Here is an 18,840-nt window from a genome sequence, read left to right on the forward strand (position 1 = left end):
TATGAAGCTGTAACCTGATCCAGGAAGAAAATTATTAGAAAGCCGTTGTTTTTACAGACTACTTAAGTGTCTGCTGTACAAGCCCAGGTATCTGCAATACAATGAAAGAGCAAAGCTAACTTCTTTACACTGGGAATGACTAAGTGAAATCAAGCAAACCTACTGTTAGTGACTTTTTTTTTGCAGTTTTTCCCTTTTAATTTGTTAATATGTTCTTTTTTTTTTGGTGACTTTTTTTACACACATAGTTCTTTCACCTGTCTGACATGAAGTAAAAGCTCACAACACTCACATGACGATCCATGTCACAAGCACTGTGGCTGCGATAAACACACACATGCGCACACACACACACGATGCCAGATAGAGCCATTTTAAATGGGTAAAAGAAAAATAACAGTATAATTTATTAAAAAAATACTTGAGATATTTTCTGGATTATATCTATGACGATGTCGTTTTCCTGCTTCCTTAACGGTTCTTAAAAGTTTTTCTTTCTAGTTGCAAGAATTGCCACCTGGTATCTGCAGCACCGTGCTTACAGAGACTGAATGTAGAAACCCCCAACTTTACTATTAGAAGGGCGGTATGTTAAGGATTCTATTTTCTAAGTTTAAGGATGTCCAAGATAAAATGTGTTACTTAGAACTTATATGTTTTCTTTCTCCTAATGCAAACATGATGAGCCAAAATATTTGAGTGGACACAAATAACACCAAAGTACAACTCCTGGAAGAAACCCATCTGACATTTACCAACGGTATGGGGGAGGCAAGGCATCAGCATTTAAATGATGCAGTCCATGACGTGGATCTGCAGGGTGTCCATGTCGGGCAGCACCTCGCCGCATTTGGGGCAGGAGTGAACTGGAAGGTTCCGCTGCTGCTGCCGCCGCCAACCTCCATCCTCAGCTCCTGAGGATAAAAGAAACACCATTCATCAGTCCCATGCTGCAGGTGGTTTTGTTGGTTTGATTTTGATAACAGTTGGGCTAATTTTAGCACAAGTTAGATTTCGTAACCAATACCTAGATAGGAAAGGAATACAGCTGTTTTTTCCTTTAACTGAAGTAATCACTACACACAAAAAGAATATCTCCAAAATGGCACCCTGCTTCCTTAATAAAATTTAAGTTCTATTCCAGTTCTAGGTCCATACAAATACCTGATATCAGCTCTAGGTTCAGGACAATAATGTTCTAGTAAAAATTAGAGTATCTGAGAAAAGAAAGAAGGACGAGGATATAAGCAAAAAGGAAAAAAGGTGAAGAAGAGGAGAGAGCACAGATGAAGCATCCTAGAATAGCACCTGCCTCTTCAGAAGCAGAGACATTCATTCCACTTATCTAGCTGAGACATCAAGTACGTCAGATGTGCAAGAGACTGTGCCACATGCGGGAATATGGACATGGTAGGATATCAGACAAGTCCCTGACTTCGTTACCATAAGATAGTTCAGCAGCAGTACAGAGCGAGGCAAAGAAAGACTGCTCAGTGGAAAAAGCCTTCTGGATGAGGCTGATTACACTCAGGAGGAGTCTTAAGAGTGAGCAGAAGTTGATACTGGTACAATAAGGGAGGGGAAAGGTTTGGAGAATGCCTACTCTGTCTCCCCACCAATTTTGGAGTCCTACTAAGACTCAAGCCTGAATTAAAGAATGCTTGAAAGGACTTTGACACTAGGTGGGTCCTATGTGTACAAACTAATCAAAGCTGGAAATTAATTCTTGCTTCTGGGGATAACTCCTTGGTTTGACTTTCCAGGACCAAATGCAGAATGATGTTTGCCACTGATATGGAGAAACCTTTAGCCCATGATTATTTGTTTCTAGACATGCATGTTACTTAAGTTTAATAACATGTAAGGCTATTATAGAGAGTTTGTGTTTAGAAAACTGTGGAAGCATTCTTGAATAGGAATAGTGATCACAAGGCACAATTTCTGGAGCAGGGAGCTTTCTAATTCTCTAATGGGTCTAGATAGGAGGCCAGCAAACTTTTTCTGTGAAGGACCAGAGAGTACGTATTTTAGACATTGCTGGCCATACAGCCTTGGCATAATAACTCATCTCTGCAACTGGAACATGAAAGCATTCATGGACAATATGTAAACAAAGGGTATGTTTATAAAAACAGGTGGTAGGCTAGATTTGGCCCATGGGCCATTTACCAAGCCCTACTCCAGTTGACAACCACCACTTATCAGGGACTGCTGACTGGAGTTTTTTTTGTTTTTTGTGTGGGCAGGCACTGGGAATCAAACCCGGGTCTCCGGCATGGCAGGAAAGAATTCTGCCACTGAGCCACCCTCGCATTGCCCTGCTGACTGGATTTTAAACTGTATTGCATCTGTGTCTTCCTTTCTGTCCTGGTCTAGGTCTTAAGACAGATTTGGGATGCTGTACCAGTCTCTTACATTTCATTAAATGTAAATGAAAATACATTTAATCATTTTCATGATTAAATGAATTACCCTCATTTCTTCCTTGGCCCTTATCCTTGCACCGCACTAATCTGCATCCCTGCTGCAAGGTTGAGCATACAGTCCCCATCTTCCCAGGGCCCACCTCCGCCCCGTGGCCCTCCCATGGCCATCCCCTCCTCTGATCTGAGCACTTCCATTCCGTGTTGCCCTGAACTATGAATTCAACTTTTTACATGCATGTTCTACCTTCCCAACTAGACTACAGTCCCCAGGAACCTGGCTGTGCCTTACACCTTTTGTTCCCTAGGGCCCAGCAGAATGTCCCCCGGAAAAAGACGGGAGGGAGAGGGGGTTTTATGTGAGGAGGGACCCCACGTAAGAAAATCTGTGTGAGTATAAAAGTGTAGGACAAACTCAAGAAGCAGTGAATGACTCCACATGGCTAATGTCTGCAAGGGAACAGAGGGAGACAAGGCCTAAGGGCTGGGCTCTGCCAGGCTGAGGAGCCTGTTCTTGATTCAGGAGGGGATGGGTGGGGATGGGCACTGATGGGTGCTCTATTTCTGCAGAGCATGTAGTGGGATTTTCCTCAGGGGTTTTGTCCACAGGATACTGCTATTCCCTGCAGCCCTGAAAGTTGAATGCCCACATTACTCGCCTCTCTGGACGAGGTAAGCCTGCTGGTCTGCGTCATTTGTCCTGGCCCCATGGCGACTCTGCATCTCCATCAAGGACTGCCTGCTGGGACAGAGCAACACTACATGTGACCTACCAAAATCTGGACAGAGCAGCAACTTCAAGCAGAGCTCTTCCACAGAAGAGAACAAGAGTGGAATTATAATGCCAAAGCTCACAAAAATAAAAACCAGAACCCAAGAGTAATTTAAGTGCTAAATACTAATGGCACTTTTACACTAAACAGTAAAAGTAAATAAACAATTAAGAGTAAAAAAAGTCAGGAAAGAAGGAAACTGTCCACTGGTAGGGGAATAGGTTTTTTTAAAGTGGCATATCACTAAAACAAGAAACTATACAGCAATTAAATAGAATGACATATGCAGAGTTAAAAATCACAGTGCTAAATGAAGTCAGAAGGAAAGATATACAATGAAGATGGAGATGGTATAATCTAGGAATGCCTAGAGTATATAATGATAGTGACTAAATGAACAAATTTAAAAAATGTTTTCCATGAGGAAGAACAAAGGAACGTCAATAATGCAGGGTGTTGGAAATAGATGGTAATTAATATTTTAAAACTTCAACTTTTTTGTGAGACTAGAGCAAAAATTGTTTATTTGGTACCCAATTTATATTTTGACTAGTGCATTTCCTAATATAACTTATGTGGACAGCTTAACTGAACACCATAAATGGAACTCTGAATAGGGCATGAGATTTTGTAGGCCTGTCCAGAGTGATGCCTCGATAAATCCCGGAAGGATTTGAATAGTGAATAAAAAAAGGGGACTTTGCAAAGTCCCCTTGGGGCAATGGTGAGAAAGGGGGAAAATTCAACTTCCCCAAGTGGAAAATTCTTGATATTCTCACAAGCAGTGGGGACAAGCAAAGCAATAGGCTGAGCCCCCAATCTTGGGGTTTGTTCCTAAGAACTTAACCCTGCAAAGGATAGGCTAAACCTACTTAAAATTAGGCCTAAGAGTCACCCCCAAGAGAATTTCTTTTGTTGCTCAGATGTGGCCTCTCAACCAACATGACAAGCAAACTCACTACCCTCCCCCTCTCGACGTGGGGTGTGGACCTTCCTGGCAACGTGGGACAGAAATCCTAGAATAAGCTGGGACTCAGCACCAAAGGATTGAGAAAACCTTCTTGACTGAATGGGGGAAGAGAGAAATGAAACAAAATAAAGTGTCAATGGCTAAGAGATTCCAAATAGAGTCGAGAAGTTATCCTGGAGGTTATTTTTATGCATTATATAGATATCACCTTTTTAATTAAGGCGAAACAGAGAGGCTGGAGGGAACTGCCTGAAAATGTAGAGCTGTGTTCCAGTAGCCATGTTTCTTGAAGCTGATTGTATAACGATATAGCTTTTGCAATGTGACTGTGTGACTGTGAAAACCTTGTGTCTGATGCTTCTTTTATCTACCTATGGACAGGTATGTAAAACATATGGATTAAAAATAAATAAATAATAGGGGGAACAAATATTAAAATAAATTTAGTAGATTGAAATGCTAGTGATCAGTGAAAGGGAGGGGTAAGGGGTATGGTATGTAGGAATTTTTTCCTGTTTCCTTTTTATTTCTTTTTCTGAATTGATGCAAATGTTCTAAGAAATGATCATGATGATGAATATACAACTATGTGATAAAAAAACGCAGTGATTTTTAACTCTGCGTATGTCATTCTATTTAATTGCTGTATAGTTTCTTATTTTAGTGATACGCCACTTTAAAAAAAGAATTTTCATATTGTATGCTAATTGGTTTTATTAAGTAAAATTTAAAAAAAATCACAGTGCTGTGTAAACTGGCAGAATAATACACATGCTGATCATTTTGTAACTTAAACATAGAGAAATTAATAGTACCTTGTTTTAAGATATATAGATGTATATACATATAAATGCATAAAACAGAGAGGCGGGCTACAAACCCAATCCCTGGTAGGATGGGTGAGGGCAGAAGGGACACAAAGAAGAAATGACAAAGGAGACTTCAACTTGTTCTTTTTTCCTTTAATAAAAAGATTCTTGAAGCAAATGTCAGCACCTGTCAGTTCTGAATGGCATACTGTGGTATGTTATTTGATTCTCTGCATTGTCTGTATTTTAAGACTTTCTCACAATGAACCTTAAAAGGCAGAAGTAAATTTTAGCAGTGCTTTTTTGTAAAACACACTACACAAGTTAGTTTACAGAGTTACAAGGGTTTCACCTGTGACAGTGGCAGGACAAGGTAGCTGAGCACACATGGCCCTGTATCTAAAAGCAATGTGCTCAGTCAGGGCCCTGCCAGGCTCTGTCGGCCTTCCTGCAGCCATGCTGAGCATGAGGAGTGTGAGGAGGGTGAGCGTGTGACACACTCGGAGCAGGTCAGGCAGCTCACACTATGAGACCTCTAGGTAAGCCAGGCTGGCCTGTGCACCCCTCCCCATTCCTTTTGCCTCACCTGCTTCCATCTTCAAAATCATTCTCTTTCAGCAAGAGGGCCAACTGCAAGGCCAGTTGCTCCTTTTCTTCATGGATCTTCTCCCTTGCTGCTCTTTCAGCATGAAAATCGGAACAGTAAACCTCCATCTGTCAGAGGAGCAGAAGTGATGGAGGTCAGGGTAGATGGCCAGGACACCCCCCCGCCCCGTGTCCGCAGCAGGGAAGTGCTGCCGCAACCTGCGCTGTGCCTTGTGAACAATAGATGGGGTTCTGCTGTAGCAGAGAAGCTAAGACTACTTATAATTATGCCTAAGAGTTATTTCCAGAAAACCTCTTTTGTTTCTCAGATGTGGCCTTTCTAAGTCCAACTCTGCAAGGAAAATCATCACCCTTCTCCCTACGTGGGTCATGACATCCATGGGTGAGCCTGGTGATAGCACCCTGGGATTGACAATATCTTCTTGACGAAAAGGAGAAAAATGAATGTAACAAAATAAGGTATCAATGGCTAAAAGAGTTCAAATAGAGTCAAGAGACTACTCTTATGCAGGCTTCAGTTAGATATTGCTAGTTACCACAGTTTGCCAAACGCCAACCAACATCATTTCTGTTAACCCTAAAGAACATCTAGGGCTATGAGATCCTACAAAAGTTGCATGTACTAAGTTTACTTTTCAAAAACTTCCAACCTCCAGATGGTTCCTAAGCCAGATAAGTCCTGGAACCCAAAGTGGCCAGCCTCTCCAGAACATCAACTAGCTACATCCATGTACAATATATTGTCGATACCCCTTTCCAACATGAAAAAGTTAGAATGGGCATAGCCCAAATACCACTAAAGACTGGGACAAGGATCAAAGGAAAAGGAAGAGTTATAACAGAGAAGATAGGATTTAACAATGATTATGATTGCTGACTCATTATACTGATATTTCTTTTTGGTCTTCAATGTCATAGAGTAGCTAGAAGGAAAAACCTGAAACTGTGCAACTGTAACCCATACTAAATTCTGAAATCTGTTCTATAACTACTTGTTGCAGTATACTTCTAAATGTATTGTTTTTTTCATATGTTATATTTCACAACAAAAATGTTAAAAGAGATTGCAGTGCTTAGCATATAGAGATATGAAAAGATCTCAAAGCAATGTTATGAAAAAAGCAATAAAAGTATTGCCTATTAAAAAAATTAATGTGCAGCTGCAAGTGACAGCATGGAGATATATAAAGATATTCCCAATATATCATTTGGGAAAATGTAATACAATATAGTGGGTGGGGAAAATGGTAGCAAAGTGAGACGTGGAATTTAGTTTGTTCTCCAGAGCAGCTAATAAATAGCTAGGAACAATATGGAACAATTGTTTCAGGGACCTCAGTGAACAGACACACATCCTACAGCAGTGTGGAATGGCCAATATCCCAAATAGAAGTATAAGTTTCCCAAGCCACAGAGGCTGGTACAGGCACAGCAGGCTGGTTCCCCAAGGCAATGAGAAGCTCCGCTGTGCCCCTGGGACCTGCCATTCCACTAGCTGCCATGAATAGCTGCCCCACTGGGCACTGACAATAGCTGCTCCCTCTGGGTGCAGAGAATAGCTGACCTGCCTTGCGCCATCTTGCTCAGCTGGCCACTGCTGTCAGGGAAAGGGGCAGGGTTGAGGTGGCTCAAGAGCACCATCTATTGGTAAGCCTCAAGCAGACGTGCATCCCTTCCATGAGATCTGGCAAGTAAGTACTGACAAACCAAGTGCAAAAGGGGAACTGCAAGGCAAACCCAAGCAAATATAAAACCTTAGATAAGTCGAGGAACTCAACTTGCAAAATAACCTCATAAAAATAAACAAATACCCCAACTACAACAGAAAATCACAAAGCACATAAAGATTCAGGCAGATATGGCCCAGCCAAATGACCAAATAAAAACATCGGAGGGGACAAAGAATTTGGAACAACTAATAATAACACAAAAGATATTAAGACAACACTGGAGGCATATAAAAAAGAATTTGAAAGAATAAACAGAAAAATAACACAACTCACAGAGATAAAAGATACTGTAAACCAAATTAAAAACACACCAGAGACACAACAGCAGATTTGAAGAGGTAGAGGAAAGAATAAGTGAGTTAGAAGATGGGATGATTGAACTTGAAGGTACAAAAAACAATTGGCAAGAAAGATGGAAAAAATGGAACTGGACTTCAGGGAAATGACAGACAACATGGAGAGCACAAATATTAAGAATCACTGGTGTCCCAGAAGAAGAGAAGAGTAAAGGGCTAGAATGGTTATTGAAGAGATAATGGGGGAAAACTTCCCAAATCGTATAAAAGACATAACTAGGCATATCAAAGAAGCCTAATGAACACCAAATAGAATAAATCCAAACAGACATACTACAAGACACATATTAATCAGACTGCCAAATATTTAAGGGAACCAGAAAGTCCTGAAAGCAGCAAGAGAAAAGCAACCTACTACATACAAAGGAAACCATGTAAGACTGAATTTGGACTACTGAACAGGCACGATGGAGGCAAGGAGGCAGTGGTATGATATATTTACTTTCCTGAACAAGACTTCCAGCCAAGAATTCTTTTCCAGATAAGTTGTCCTTCAAAATTGAGGGATAGATTAAAATCTTCTCAGACAAACAAAGGCTGAGAGAAGTTATCAATAACAGACCTGTCCAACAAGAAACTCTAAGGGGAGTTCTGCTGGCTTAAAAAGAAAAAAAAAAGACAGGAGAGGGAAGTCTGGAGGAGGGTACAGAATTAAGGAGTATCAGTAAGGCTAACAAAGGATAAAAAGAGAGAGGGGAAAAGAATATATAAATATATATCTGACAAAAACTAAAAGGATAAGATGGTAGATGCAAGAACTGCTTTTACAGTAATAACTTTGAATGATAATGGACTAAATTCACCAATTAAAAGATACTGAATGGCAAAATGGATTAAAAAATATGATCCATCTATATGCTGTTTACAAGAGACTCATCTTAGACCCAAAGATATAAAGAGACTGAAAATGAAAAGGAAATGATCTATGCAAGCCGTAATCAAAAGAAAGCAGGAGTAGCTATACTAATATCTAATAAAATAGACTTTAATGTAATGTAAAGATGTCATAAGAGACAAGGAAGGATACTCCATATTAATAAAAGGGACAATTCACCAAGAAATATGAACAATCATAAATTTTTATGTTCTCAGTCAAGGAGCTCCAAAGCACATGAGGCAAATACTGGCAAAACTGAAGGAAGCAATAGACTTTCCAACAATAATAGTGGGAGACTTCAATGCAACACTCTTCTCGATAGATAGAACAACCAGACAGAGGGCCAACAAGGAAAAGGAGAACAGAAAGAATGAATTGATAGATGAATTATACCTAGCAGACATATATAGATCACTATACCCCAAAACACAAGGATATATATTCTTTTCTAGTGTTCATGGAATATTTTGTAGGATAGATCATATGGTAGGACACAAAACAGGTCTTTATAAATTTAAAAAAGATTGAAATTATTCAAAACACTTTCTCTGACCACAATGGAATGAAGCTGGAAATTATTAACTACCAAAGAACCAGAACTTTCACAAATAGATGGAGATTAAACAACACATTCTTAAACAGTCAGTGGGTCAAAGAAGAAATTGCTAAAGAAATAGGTAAATATCTGGAGACCAATGAAAATGAGAATGCAACATGTCAAAATTTATGGGGTGCAGCAAAGGCAGTGCTGAGAGGGAAACTTATTGTCCTAAATGGCTATATTTAAAAAAAAGAAAAAGCAAAAATTGAGGACTTAACTGCTCATCTGGGGGAACCTGAAAAAGAACAGCAAACTAACCCCAAATGAGACAGAAGAACAGAAACTGCAAGGATTAAAGCAGAAATAAATGAACTGGAGAACAACAACAAAACAATAGAAAGAATCATCAAAACTCAAAGTTGGTTCTTTGAGAAAATCAGTAATATCAATGGACCCCTAGCTAGGCTGACAGAAAAAAAGGGAGAGGATGCAAATAAACAAAATAAGAAATGAGATGGGGGCTGTTACCATGGATCCTAAAGAAATTTTAAAAATCATAAGAGGATACTATGGACAACTATATACCAACAAACTAGACAACTTAGATGAAATGGATAAATTCCTAGAAACACATAAACTACCTACAATGGCTCGTGAGTAAATAGAAGTTCTTATAAAACCAATTACAAATAAAGAAATTCAAGTAAAGAAAGTCAATCAATCACCAAAAATCTTCCTACAAAGAAAAGCCCAGGGCCAGATGGCTTCACAGAGGGATTTTATCAATTATTCCAAAAAGAACTAATACCAATACTGCTCAAACTCTTCCAAAAAACTGAGGAAAAAGGAATGCTACTTAACTCATTTTATGAAGCTAACATCACTCTAATACCAAAACCAGATAAAGTTGCTACAAGAAAGAAAATTTACAGATCAATCTCCCTTATGAACACAGATGCAAAACTTCTTACAAAATACTAACAAATCAAATCCAACACCACATTAAAAGAACTGCACATCACAACCGGGTGGGGTTTAAAACAGGAATGCAAGGTGGTTCAACATAAGGAAACCAATCCACATAATACTGTAAATTAACCCAAATCAAAAGGGGAAAAAAACACATGACCATATCGATTGATGCTGAAAAAGCATTTAACAAAATTCAGCACCCTTTTCTGATAAAAACATTTCAAAAGAGATGAATTTTATGAAACTTCCTCAATATGATAAAGGGCATATATGAAAAGCCCATAGCCAGCATTGTACTCAATGGAGAGAGACTGAAAGTATTCCCCCGAAGATTGGGAATGAGACAAGGATGTCCTCTGTCACCACTATTATTCAACATTGTACTAAAAGTTCTAGCTAGAGCAATCAGGCAGGAAAAAAGTAATAAAAGGCATCCAGATCTGAAAGGAATTATTTGCAGATGACATGATCCCAATGGGGACTCTCAAACACTGCTAATGGGAGTGAAAATTCATACAACCAGTTTGGAAAACTGTTTGGCTTCATCTATAAAACTGCCTAACATGCATACCCGAAGAGCCAGCAATTCTACTTCTTGGTATGTGCCCAACGGAAATGAGTACACATGTGAACAAAGAGACATGTGCAAGAATGCCATAACAACATTAAACATAATGCCCCAGCTGGAAATAACACAACTATCCACCAACTGAAGAAAAGACAAATGAGGTAGCATATACAATGAAATATAATACAGGGATGAAAATGGAGGAACTGCAGCACCGCACCAATGAATCTCACAAACTTAATGTTGATGAAAGAAGCCGATTTCAAAAGAATATAAAATATAAAATAAGGTGCCACTTATGTAAAGCTCAATCAAATCTAAACGATGGTTTTAGATATCAGGATGGAAGGGGAAAAGGGGAGGTGGAACAGGGGCAGCTGGAGGGTCCTGGAATGCTCTGTGTTTTATAAAACTGTTCACTGAGCTCCATATTTAAGTGCGGCACACTTTTCCACATGTGTTAAACTTTGATAAAGAAGTTTTAAGAACAACACTGGTGGAAAAAGTATAAAATCCAAAGATGTCTTTAAACACCTCGCTTCCCCACTGGGAAGGCCCTCAGGTTTCAGAACGCGGCTTGCCTGAGCTCTCAGTACGGTCACCGTCTCCAGCTCCTCCTCCTGCCTGGCGATAGTCTGTTTCATTTCATCCATCTGGCACTGCTTGGAGGCCAGCGCCTTCTCTGCCTGGACCAGCTTCTCATGCAGCTCCTCCACAATCACCTTACTCACTTTTCCTGACTGAAAAAGACAGGCTTCTTATTGAAACAATTCTGAAATCATTCAACCAATTTTAGTTAAACTGTAAGGTTGTTATTTATTTATTTTTTTTAACTGATAGGATCTAAACTTTTATGTTAATTAGCAATGCTAACTTATTCAGAAAGTTGTATTCATTAAACTTATAAACTGGTAAATAATTTCCTAATTCAATACAATAATTTTTTTACTGTGCAAGAATTTTAATTAGATTGGCACACATCTCAAAAAATTCTATTGTGTGACTTCTAGGTCTTGGAGTTTAGTTACAGGAGAAGAGTCAAATGAGGTTACGGATGAAGTAAGAAGAATTTCTGAGGATTTTCCTTGAGCCTCAGCCTCGGAACCATTCTTTTGGCAAGATCAATAGTTGTTCACTGATCCCAATCTCTGTGGAGTAGCAGCTCCTGCTTTGGCTTCAGTAATTTCATCATCAATACTACGGAAATCCAATAAGAAAGTTCTACTATCTACCTGATATAACTGTAGACTCATTTTGGAGAATGTGCTTGTCACAGGATTCTTCCTTTGAACACTGAAATAATACGGGTTTACAACTTTCCATTCATAATCCTATTGTTTAAATGCTCCACAAACTTCTGCCATGATATCATTTGGTTGACTTTGACTTCTAATTCCCAAATCCATTTTGCTTTCCTTACATCTTTGTATTTGTATTTCTGTGGATTTAATTCATCAAGGGTGTGGCATGCTGTTGGTGTTTCAGTAACTAAGAATGGTACTCTTTCAGGATGGGGCTGAGTCAAATGGTGATCATCCAGAAAAGAATCAGGTGGGCTTGGCACCAAGTAGAAATCTTTGGTTTTATTCATTAGTCTCCTTTTATCTATTATAAGGTGATAGGTAACTGCCAAAGGGTCCTGGTAATTTCTGTTATAAAGGCAGTTAAGAAGTGCCTCTTCTGAGCATTCAAATTCTTCACATGTTGGAGAAGCCATAAAATATCGCCAACATGGCTGCCGTGGCTGAAGCAAAGCAACACAAAATGGCTGACCTTAAATCTGCCCTCCGCCCTAGCAACAATGGTGACCAATCCCAGCCTGACACGTGTCCCTGCATGCTCCCAGCCTATATAAGCCTGTGCACTTCCTCAATAAAGCGGACACCTTCCACTCATCGCTGAGGGTTGTCTCCTGAGTCGTGTGCTATGTGCTCTGTGTCTGTGTGACTAACTCAGTATGGCCACTTACCCCCAGCCATCAGCTAACCAGCCATCAGCTATCCAACATTCACACACTTCTTTTAAGGCTTAATCATCAATCATGGTTGAACTATATGATGGATCCTCAGGAAAGAGATACTTTGGAAGGTCCTGTTTAAACCATTCATGTTCCCTGATAGCTTTGATTGTGGCCTTCTTCATGGGATCCACCTGCAGCATATGTTCTAAAAGGCTAATCACAGAAGGATTTAAATACTGAGAGGTATAAAAGATCCCGTCACATATCTCCTTAAAAAGAACTGGCACATGATCATCATCAAATGGAAAGGTTCAACATAATAAAGCATCAAGAATAACCCCACTGCTCCATTTATTGACCTCTGAGCCTGCATATAATCTTCCTGAAATTACTTCTGGTGCAGCATAGTTGGGTGAGCCACAACTTGTTCTTAAAAATTCATCATCTGACATCATGTTTGAAAGACCAAAATCAGCTATCTTTGCATTCATGTGTGCATCAAGCAAGACATTTTCAAGTTTCAAATGTCTATGGACCACCATATGCCTATGACAGTAATCCACACCAGAAAGGATTTGCTGGAACAGACGATGACTTTCTTTTTCATCCAGCCTTCCATTTTTAGATATATAATCAAGTAGCTCTCCAAGTGAGACACATTCCATCACCATGAAAATATCAGATGGTGTACTTATGACTTGGTGCAGTTTAATTGTATGAGGATGACCGAAAAGCTTGAGGTTCTGAATTTCTCTGTGGGTTTTTCTTATTACATCAAAGCCTCGAATCTTCTGTCGAATGAGTATCGTCACAGCTACTCTATGTCCAGTCAATCCATGTTTGCCAACCTTCACTTGACGAAGGTGCCAACCCCTAGCATGTCCCCCACGATGTAGTGGCTGATCTTTACTCACCCCTGGTGTTTCTGCTTCTCGGCTGCCACCATCTTTTTCTAGGAATACAACAATCTTAAAAAAGACTTATTTTAGTAATATGGGAAATAATGACAAACCCCAATCTCAGTGAACTTGTGGCTCCTTGATCCTGCTATTTTTCCAGTAACACACATGTTACTCTCACTTGGTAAAGTCAGTGGGAAATTTAAATAATCATTTTAATCAACTAAAAAATCAATTAGGTCTTTAAAGATGAAAAAAATTCTACTGCAAAATAAACAAAGAACAAAGTGCATTTATAAGGATATAAATCAAACACTACTTCTGATTCAAAGCTGCCAAGGTCTTCAAACGGTCACACCATACAAGGTGTTATAATGGATTTAGGTGGCACCCCAATGAGCCCAGGGTCCCAAGCTTCACTGACAGTAGGAAGCTGGCCTTGCCTGTTCTGGTGCCCAATGTCACCTCTAACCCAGCCACCTGTCTCTGTGCACTCTTCACTCTCCTACATATCTCCTGTTAGACTTGCTGTGAGCTTGCTCCCTGATGGTAGGACATTAGCACCATCTTTGTACCCAGAGAATACTGTACTTCCATGGGACATCCGAAGTTATTAACACACAGGCACAAGAAATCAACTATAAATGGAAAACCTGAAGCCTCTGATACCAGATTTATATATATATATACACACATATATATATAAACATATAAAATATTCACCACTTTCTGTTGATCAACAGGCTGTGAAAGTGATTTTTAACATGTGCATACCTCTTTACTTTCCAGTTCTTCAATTGTCTTCAGTGCATTACTGTGTTCTTGAAGAAGCTTATTGTGTGTCAACTGTAGGGATGCTAATTTGGCCCTATTAAAAAAGAAATGAAAAAATGGAATCTTGGGGGGGGGATTATTGAAACTGATTTATAGTTATGCCTCCCAAATTTCTTCTCAACATTCAAGTAGCAAAATTTCTCCTACCTTTATCATCCCACCTCCTGTGAGCATTTTCCTACTCTCAAAGAAACTATTCTTTCCCAAAGAACCAAGAGTGAGCACAATTAATTAAATTTTGTTATAACAAACTTAAGTTTTATCCTCTCTGAAAGTTTCCCTCCCAGTACTCTTTCACGTAAATAAAAGAGAAATTTTATAAATTTATTCTCAAATACTAATTCCAATCTGTATAAAATCGCTATTTGATCTCCTCCTAGTGAGTAGCCAATAGTACATACTCACTTTACATCTTCTGTTTTAGTTTGCTCCATTTTGATTTCTGACAGCATGCTTTCCACTTGCAGCTCCAGCTTTTTGTTACTAAATAAAAGCTCTTGTTTTTCATTCAGCTCTGACGGGGTTGCAGAACTTTTCCTCTCAAGGGTCTGACACCTACAAAAGATCAAGATTTCATGAGGACAAACATTGCTCCTTCACTTCTAGGTGGTTTTTAAACAAAACTCAAGATTATGCAGCAAATAGAAAGCCTTTTCGGGTTGCCATTTTCAAGGATTTAACAATAAAATATTTTATCTTCCTGGCCTTTTTTCTAGACATGATCAGATTTCTAGACCTATATGTCTAAAAATTAAGAAGGTGAAATCTATGAGCACATGAGCTACTATTCACTTTGAATTATTAGGTAGCCATGCAAATAGATTTTTATCTCATGTAGTGATGAGATAAAATCTCATCTATGGAGAAATTTTGTATTTAAAGAAGCACAAAGACTGTGACTTCTGACAAAAAGCTCAATTTATATACTAGCTCCAATAATTAAATGAAAAAGAAATTTTTTTTCTAAATCAACCTCATTCAAGTCGTTTTCGCATTTTTCAATCTTCTTTTATGTTTGCTGACAATACCAGTGTTGTTGGCATAAGTCACAGGAAAGTGGCTCACTGCTCTGTAAAGGGGTCCCCATAGGCTGCTGTACTTAGCAAATACCCCCAAACAGCAGATTCAAGGTCCCCCAGACCCCGCCCCACCATGTTACAACAAGAATTTCATGCTTGGATATTAACCTGGACATTAGCATCTTCTGAATTCATATTTTAATTAGGTCTCCAGTTTTCTTTAAGTCAGTAACATAGTAACAGAGATCCTGTGTTTTAACATAGCAGAATCCTTTATAAAACTGCACGTTTGCATGCAAGGATAAAATGCATCTCTCATTCTTACTTTTCTTGAAGTCTCTTCTTCATCAGCTCTGCTTCACTGAGTTTAGTGTGAGCCTCCTGGAGCTCTTTAAACAGGGTTGTGACCTGGAGGTTCAGTGCTTCTACTTCACTTCCAACCTGCCATGCAGAAAATTCCAAACCCACATACATGATTATCATCAGCAATTAAACAGACTTTTTGTGGGAAAACAGTCTGAACCATTAGCATCCAATTAAGACCGATTAGTAAACCTGATTAAACTTTGACAATCAATATTCCAGGTATCTTGTGAGAAAAGAAATGCTTTGCATGCAACCCTGTTTCCTTAGATAGCATGAACTGATCAAAGTGGGTGCATTTGTGATCATGACTATATCACAATAAAAATGAACTCTGACTTTGGTTCAGATCAGAGCCCAGGGGGGGGTCAAACCACAATCTTGCTTATTCAGCTTGCAATTCAACCCCTTGCCAATTTCTGTTTCTGGTTTATTCAACTAATTTCACTATCTCACGTTTTCCTGGCAGCATTACAATTTCTATAAATGAGTTTTATTTCATGATGCCATAGAAGCCTCTGTGATATTTCTACCATCAGTTGTGGAATGAGTTTTAGCCACCAGGGTGCTACCACTCACTGGTGGTGTCTTCGTCTCAGTTTCCAAATGTTCTCTATTCTCTCAAGGGTCTAAGGGACTCGGCCCATAGCACGGCCTACAGCAGGCATTCAATATGTATTCGCTGAATAAAAGAATTACCTAAAGTTTCATGTGGGCTAATGTCATGGTTTCATTAACCTTCTCTAAGCTTGAGATTCTCCGTTTGCAGGCTCAAAGGCCTATCTCTCAGCTACCACAGGACACTGAAAACAGATTCATATATCTTCTTCATTCAAACTAGCTGTGGGACAGAACTAAGATCTTTAAACTCTACCTCAACTTTCTGGGTCACATCCTGTCCTGAACTGATCTTGTCATGAAGTAGACATAAGCTTTTTAATTATGCTGGACTGTTCACTCAAGCATTTAGGAGAGATCAGTCTAGAAGAGACAGGGGAGTTATTTCCTAGAATACTGATAGGAACACATCTCCCTACAATTTATAGTGAATGAAGTTTAAATTAGGACAAGGAAATACAAGCAAAATAAAATATATTTAATCTTATTTCTATATTTCTAAAGCAAACAACATATCACAAGACGCAAATCCAGTATCTACACTGCTCTCAATCCATCTGGTATGTGGCAACAGCCTCAGATCTTGGTACCCACAGTCTCTATGCTTTTCTCCTCTTCTTTCTCTCTTTCTGTGTTCTCCTCTGTCTGGGTTTCAATCTCAGAATGATCATTTGCTTTCTTTTCAAAATCTGAAATTCTGAAAAATGATAGAATGAGGAAAAGTTACTTTCTCTTTGGCTTCAAGGATTAACATCTGCAGGAGCACTAAAAAGCATCGTTCAAATTTTGGATAAAAGACCACAAAGTTTCAACATCTCTTTACATGCACTATGGTAATTTTGATTTTGTTTTTCACAAAAAAACTAGCTAGAATCAATTTAAGAGGTGAACTCATTCAGAGGTAAAAGACAGGTCCAGCTCATATTGAATGCTGGATAACACTGCCTGTTCTCATGTAAAATATATGGAAAATATTTGTGTTTCTGTGTGTGTATGCCTATACACTCATGGGTGTTGTACCAGTTTGTGTACCCTAGAAAAGTCAAGTTCTTTAATCCTCATTCAATTTTGCTGGGTGGGATCTTTTTGATTGTTTTCATGGAGATGTGACCTACCCAACTGTGGGTGGTAACTTTTGATTAGATATTTTCTATGGAGATGTGTCTCTACCCATTCAAGGTGGGGTTGCGTACTGGAGCCCTTTAAGAGGGAACCATTTTGGAAAAAGCTTTGCAACCAACAGAGTCCAGAGAACCAACAGAGCCCACACAGCAGAGCCCTTGGAGATGCAGAAGGAAAATGTTTCTGGCAGAGCCTTACGAAATGAGGAGAGAAAGCTAGCAGAAGTCACCATGTGCCTTTCCAGCTGAAAGAGACACCCTGAACAACATTAGCCTTCTTAAGCCAAGGTATCTTTCCATGAATGCTTTAGTTTGGACATTTCTTATAAATATGTCTTGCCTTAATTTGGATGTTTTCACAGCCTTAGAACTGTAAACTTGCAACTTAAATTCTTTATAAAAGAAGTCCGTTTCTAGTATATTGCATTCTGGCAGCTTATAAACTAAAACAGGTGATCTATCAAGATTCAGCAGAGAAGGAAAGACTTTTCCTTTTTGGAACCATCTAAGTTGCTAAGTCCCTGAGAAGAAACAAAGAACAAACATGGCAATACTCTTTTATATCTAACCTTCATTCCATAAAAGCCATCCCAATACAAATGAAATAAAAAGAGACTTCTGGCTAAAAATGATGGTCTGGATACATACATGTGATTTCCTCCCCACTCAAGTCCCCATTAAAATGACTTTTTAGAAGGCTTATACCTACATGAACTAAGAGGAAGGGAGGGAAAACAATAGCAAGACAATTTTGGAACTTGGGAAGCACAAGTCTTCCTTTAAAGCCCAAGAAGGCTAAATCCTATGCGAGTGGAGAAAGCTGACAAGCGACCTGATGCACACTGTGGAACTTCCAAAAGGCTCAGGAATTAGGGGCACCAGGTACTACGAGAAGTGGCAATAAAAGTAGGTTTATAAACAGGAGGTTGCTCAAAGCCTGTTAAGAAGACCAGAGGGCTGAAGGTCAGCAGCATGAGGTGGAAGTGGGGACTTGCGTTCCTACTGAAAAGGGGGGATTTATATGTTGAATATTGAGACCCTCAGCCTTCTCCTACTTATCTCCAAGAACACCAGCATCTACAAAACACCATGGATGAAAGGGACTAGAAGAGTCTTCTATGAAGAATGTGACCAGCACAAGGGAAAAGATTTAAAGTTACTGATATGGTGCTTTTCCCAGAGAGATCTCCCAGCCGGATCCCCCTACACATGCACAAAGAGCTTCAATCTGCTCCTAACATACAACTCTTAAATTTGATCAAACAGTCCAAATTACCAAGAGCTCTAAAATGAAAGAATGAGAATAAAGCAGAAAAAAGCAACTCACTAAAAACAGAATATAGTGGAGGAAGGAATATAAAAAACACTATTATTAATATTCTTAGAGATATAAGGAAACAT

General features: G+C 39.1%; 1 protein-coding gene and 1 pseudogene across 8 annotated transcripts in view; both read right to left on the reverse strand.

Moving 5' to 3' along the window:
• Window positions 1-383: 383 nt before the first annotated feature.
• OPTN (optineurin) overlaps window positions 384-18,840 on the reverse strand; it is a 51,208-nt gene continuing 32,751 nt past the window's right edge. For 7 of the 8 annotated variants that reach the window (XM_077169404.1, XM_077169403.1, XM_077169405.1 and 4 more), the window contains 8 exons: window positions 16,913-17,015; window positions 15,663-15,778; window positions 14,724-14,873; window positions 14,259-14,352; window positions 11,207-11,365; window positions 5,562-5,689; window positions 3,083-3,165; window positions 384-914 (listed from right to left, as the gene is read on the reverse strand). In XM_077169404.1, coding sequence (XP_077025519.1) covers window positions 787-914; window positions 3,083-3,165; window positions 5,562-5,689; window positions 11,207-11,365; window positions 14,259-14,352; window positions 14,724-14,873; window positions 15,663-15,778; window positions 16,913-17,015 — 961 coding nt within the window. In that variant the 3' untranslated portion in view covers window positions 384-786. The remainder of the gene's footprint in view (window positions 915-3,082; window positions 3,166-5,561; window positions 5,690-11,206; window positions 11,366-14,258; window positions 14,353-14,723; window positions 14,874-15,662; window positions 15,779-16,912; window positions 17,016-18,840) is intronic. The other variant, XM_077169410.1, reaches the window with a different exon arrangement.
• LOC143691219 (5'-AMP-activated protein kinase catalytic subunit alpha-1-like) lies at window positions 11,372-13,552 on the reverse strand (annotated as a pseudogene).

This window comes from Tamandua tetradactyla, chromosome 7 (assembly GCF_023851605.1).
Source record: "Tamandua tetradactyla isolate mTamTet1 chromosome 7, mTamTet1.pri, whole genome shotgun sequence".
NCBI lineage: Eukaryota > Metazoa > Chordata > Mammalia > Pilosa > Myrmecophagidae > Tamandua > Tamandua tetradactyla.